Source organism: Eimeria necatrix, genomic scaffold, assembly GCF_000499385.1.
Source record: "Eimeria necatrix Houghton genomic scaffold, Enh_scaff1166, whole genome shotgun sequence".
Classification (NCBI taxonomy): Eukaryota; Apicomplexa; class Conoidasida; order Eucoccidiorida; family Eimeriidae; genus Eimeria; species Eimeria necatrix.
In genome coordinates, this window is record NW_013654866.1 from 1 (window position 1) to 3,783 (window position 3,783).

The following is a 3,783-nucleotide window of genomic DNA, read 5'->3' on the forward strand; positions in this document are numbered from 1 at the left end:
CCCCTGGGGGCCCCCCTGGGGGCCCCCCTGGGGGGCCCCCTGGGGGCCCCCCTGGGGGCCCCCCTGGGGGGCCCCCTGGGGGCCCCTAAGAGAGGGAATGACCCCGTAAGGGAGGGTGAAGAAGCCCTGGACTCTGTGGGGTTGCAGCAGGTGGGTGTCTTTGCTGCTGCGTCTCTTGAGGTGTACATGCACCTCGACAGTCTCGTCAAATGCTGCTGCTGCCAGCAGCTGACACAGCAGCAGCGCAGCACTGGGGGGCAGCGGGAGGCCCCCGCGGGGCAGCAGGGCCTCTGCGAGGGTCGGGGGGCCCCCCCCCGCAGCAGCAGCAGCAGCAGCAGCAGCAGCAGCAGCAGCAGCGGGGGGGGCCCCGCTGCTGCTGCGCTCCGACAGCACTCCTGCTGCTGCTAGTGCTGCTCTGTTCCGCAGCAGCTTCTTCAGTTCTGCTGCGTAGATCGTGCGGGGCCCCATGCGCTCGATTTGCTGCTTCCGGCTCTCTGCTGCTGCTGCTGCTGCTGCTGCTGCTGCTGCGTCGCCCGCAGCAGCAGCAGCAGCAGCAGCGGGGGCCCCCTCCCACAGCGCGGCGCCCTGCAGGGGGGGCCCCCCGGGGGCCCCCTCGAGGGCCTCCACCTCCTTCAGGGCCTCCTCCACTGCTGCTGCTGCTGCCCGCAGCGCAGCTTGTCTCATTAGTACCCTCAGGGGGGCCCCCTGCTGGGGGCCCCCGGGGGCCCCTTTCTTGCGGCGGGGGCCCTCGGGGGCCCCCCGGGCCTCCAGGGCCTCCTTGAGGGCCCCCTTTGCTGCTGCTGCTGCTGCTGCCACCACAGCTTCTCCCACCTGCAGCTGCTGCAGCAGGCTCCAGCGCTTGCTGCGGGGCTTTTGGTGGGGCGGCAGCCGCAGCAGCTGCTCCGGAGGCTCTGCTGCTGCTGCTGCTGCTGCTGCTGCTGCTGCTGCTGCTGACTTCGAACTCACTGAAGCTGTGGGGTCCACTGGACCATATATGTAATGCCGGTGCCAATTCAGCCTCCGGTCTTCAGCCCGCCGCTGCCCCACAGTCATGCGCGGGCCCCTTCTTGCTGCTGCTGCTGCTGCTGCTGCTGCTGCTGCTGGTTCTGCTGCTGCTGCTGGTTCTGCTGCTGCTGCTGCTGCTCCCGCTGCTGCTGCTGTTTCTGCTGCTGCTGCTGGTTCTGCTGCTGCTGCTGGTTCTGCTGCTGCTGCTGGTCCCACTGCTGCTGCTGGTCCTGATGGTGCTGTTGGTCCTGCTGCTGCTGGCCCTGCTGCTGTTGCTGGTCCCGCTGCTGCTGCTGCTGATCCTGCTGCTGCTGCTGCTACCTTTCCACCTTGTGCTTCTCGTGCTGCTGCTGCAGCACCAGGAGGTTGGGGCCCCCCTCGGGCTGCTGTGGAAGAGGAGCCTTCCGCAGCAGCTGCAGCAGCAGCAGCAGCAGCAGCAGCAAAGGGCCCCTGGGTCTTCAAACAGCTTGGAGGGGCCCCTGGGGGGCCCCTTGGGGGGCCCCCCAAGTCCCACTTGTGTGGCAGTGAGCGGCCCTGTAGGAGCTGCTGCGCATGCAAGAAGGAATACCTGCAGGAGACTGCTGCTGCCGCAGCAGCAGGCGGGCTCTTGAGGAAAGAAGCAGCGGTGAGAGAGGCCCTCTACTGCCTCGACCAAGAGACCCCAGACATCTTCCTGATGCTGCTGCTGCTGCTGTTGCTGCTGCTGCTGCTGCTGCTGCTGTTGCTGCTGCTGCTGCTGCTGCTGCTGCTGCCGTCGCTGCTGGCGCTGTTTCTGCTGCACTTGCTGTTTCTGCCGGCGCTACTGGAGCTACTGCTGTAGCTGTTGCTGTTGCTGGTCTTGTCGCTGCTGTTAGTGCTGCTGCTGTAGCTGTTGCTGCTGCTGCTGTAGCTGCTGCTGCTGCTGCTGTAGCTGTTGCTGCTGCTGCTGCTGGTGCTGCTGCGGGGATCGGTTGGGGGCCCCCCCCTCTGTCTGTAGAGAGGGGCCCCCACGGTGGCGCCTAAAGCTGCCCTTTGTTTGAGGGGCCCCCTGAGGGCCCCGGGGGCCCCTCTGGAGAGCAGCAAGACGCAGCAGCAGCAGCAGCAGCTAGAGGGCAGCCCTGGGCGCGTCTTTTGGAGTTATATTTTTTGAAAACAAATTTAAAAAGTTAATTAGTACCTGAGAGGTACTTTTAGGGGCCCCTGGGGCCCCCAAACTGGGGGGCCCCCCAACGGGGGCCCCAGACCCACCCCAGGGGGGTACCCCGATGAGGCCCTTGAGGGGCCCCCCGCAACGACTGGGGGTTCTTTTGTGCCTTTTCCCCCGCCTTAATGCAACAAAAAGAAATAAATTAAAGTTTAATTTATTAAATTCAACTCTTTGTTGCATTTGGGGGGCTGGGGGCCCCCTCAGGAGCCAGGGGGGCCCCCGACGCAGCTAGCCAACAGTACCCTTAGGGGGCCCCCTGTGCCTGGGGGGCCCCTGCTACCCCTCTTCAGGGCAGGGGCCTCCTCTCTAGGGGGCCTCCCGGTAGTCTTCCACCTTCAGGGGCCCCCGGGGGCCCCCAGGGGCCCCCGGGGGCCCCCATCGATCACAAGAGGGTACTTCTCGGGGCTGGGAGATGAGGACTTGCCTCCTAGGGGCCCCCAGGCAGCGGGCCCCACAAGGGCCCCCCCTCCTGCTGCAGGCGCTGCCCCACCCCGTGGGCATAAAGGGCCCCTGGGGGCCCCCCAGTGCCCTCCAGAGCCGCCGCTGGGGGGCCCCCCACCCGGGGGCCCCTCCTCTCTTAGGGGGCCCCCCCCCTCGAGGCTGGGGGCCCCCCGAGCTGCTGCCAAGAGGCCCCCCCGTGGCTGCGGCCTTAGGGGGCCCCCCCGGGGGGCGCGTGGGGGCCCCTGCGGCGGCCTTTGGGGGGCCCCCCGGGCGCGTGGGGGGCCCCCCGGGGGCCCCCTTTTTGGCATTTTTCCCGCGGCCCTTCTCCTCCCATTTGCTGGCCCAGCTGGGGCCCCCCGAGCTGCTGCAGCTCGCCAAAGAGCTGCAGCAAGAACCCCTCATGAGGGCTGAGCGGGGCCTTTCTGCTGCAGCTGTGGCAGCAGCAGTGCGGAGGGCCCGGCGGGCCTGCCGGGGGGCCCCCCTCCGGGGGGCCCCCCCGGGGGGCCCCCAGCGGCCGCTGCAGCAGCAGCTAGGGGGCCCCCCGGGGGCCCCTGTTGCTGCAGATGAGATCTGGGGGCAGCTGCTGTTTCTGCTGCACGGGGGACTGCAGCAGCTGCAGCCCGGGCAGCTCTGTACCCTGCTGCGCATCTTGGCAGAGGGGGGCCCCCAGGGGCCCCTGGGGGGCCCCCAGGGGCACCTCAAGGGGCCCCGGAGTCTTCTGTACCCTAAAGAAGAGGGCCCTGCAGCAGCAAACTCCCCAGACGGCAAGTCCATGCCTGGGGCAGCAGCAGCAGCAGCAGCAGCAGCAGCAGCAGCAGCAGCAGAAGGAAGGGGAGCTGCAGGGGCCCCTCAGGGGGCCCCCAAGGAGCCCGACTTGTGCATCAGAAGAGGGGCCCTTGGGAGGGGCCCCCAGTGGTGCCCTGACTTGCTGCTGGACCTGGAAGGTTTGCTGCTGCAGCAAATGGGGGCCCTCTCTCTCCGAGATGCTGCTGCTGCAGTTAACTTTCCCCAGCTGCTGCTGTGTCCCTTCTTGAGACTGCCCCAGCGGCTGCTGCAGCCTGCAGCCGCTGCTGCTGCGAGCCGCCCCAGCAGCAGCAGCAGCAGCAGCAGCAGCAGCAGCAGCAGCAGCAGCAGCAGCAGCAGCAGCAGCA

The 3,783-nt window shown here is 68.1% G+C and overlaps 2 protein-coding genes across 2 annotated transcripts in view; one reads left to right on the forward strand and one right to left on the reverse strand.

Annotated features, from left to right (window-relative positions):
• ENH_00005650 (hypothetical protein) lies at window positions 1–1,559 on the reverse strand (the record flags this gene model as incomplete). Its single annotated transcript, XM_013584046.1, has 2 exons — window positions 1–1,418; window positions 1,520–1,559. Coding segments are annotated over 2 exons (1,458 nt in total), but the record flags the coding sequence as incomplete, so codon positions are not given.
• Window positions 1,560–2,603: 1,044 nt separating this feature from the next.
• Window positions 2,604–3,783, forward strand: part of ENH_00005660 (hypothetical protein, conserved) — a gene marked incomplete at both ends in the record, with an annotated part of 1,721 nt that continues 541 nt past the window's right edge. The window contains one exon of the mRNA XM_013584047.1: window positions 2,604–3,576. Within this exon, the coding sequence (XP_013439501.1) occupies window positions 2,604–3,576 (973 nt within the window). The remainder of the gene's footprint in view (window positions 3,577–3,783) is intronic.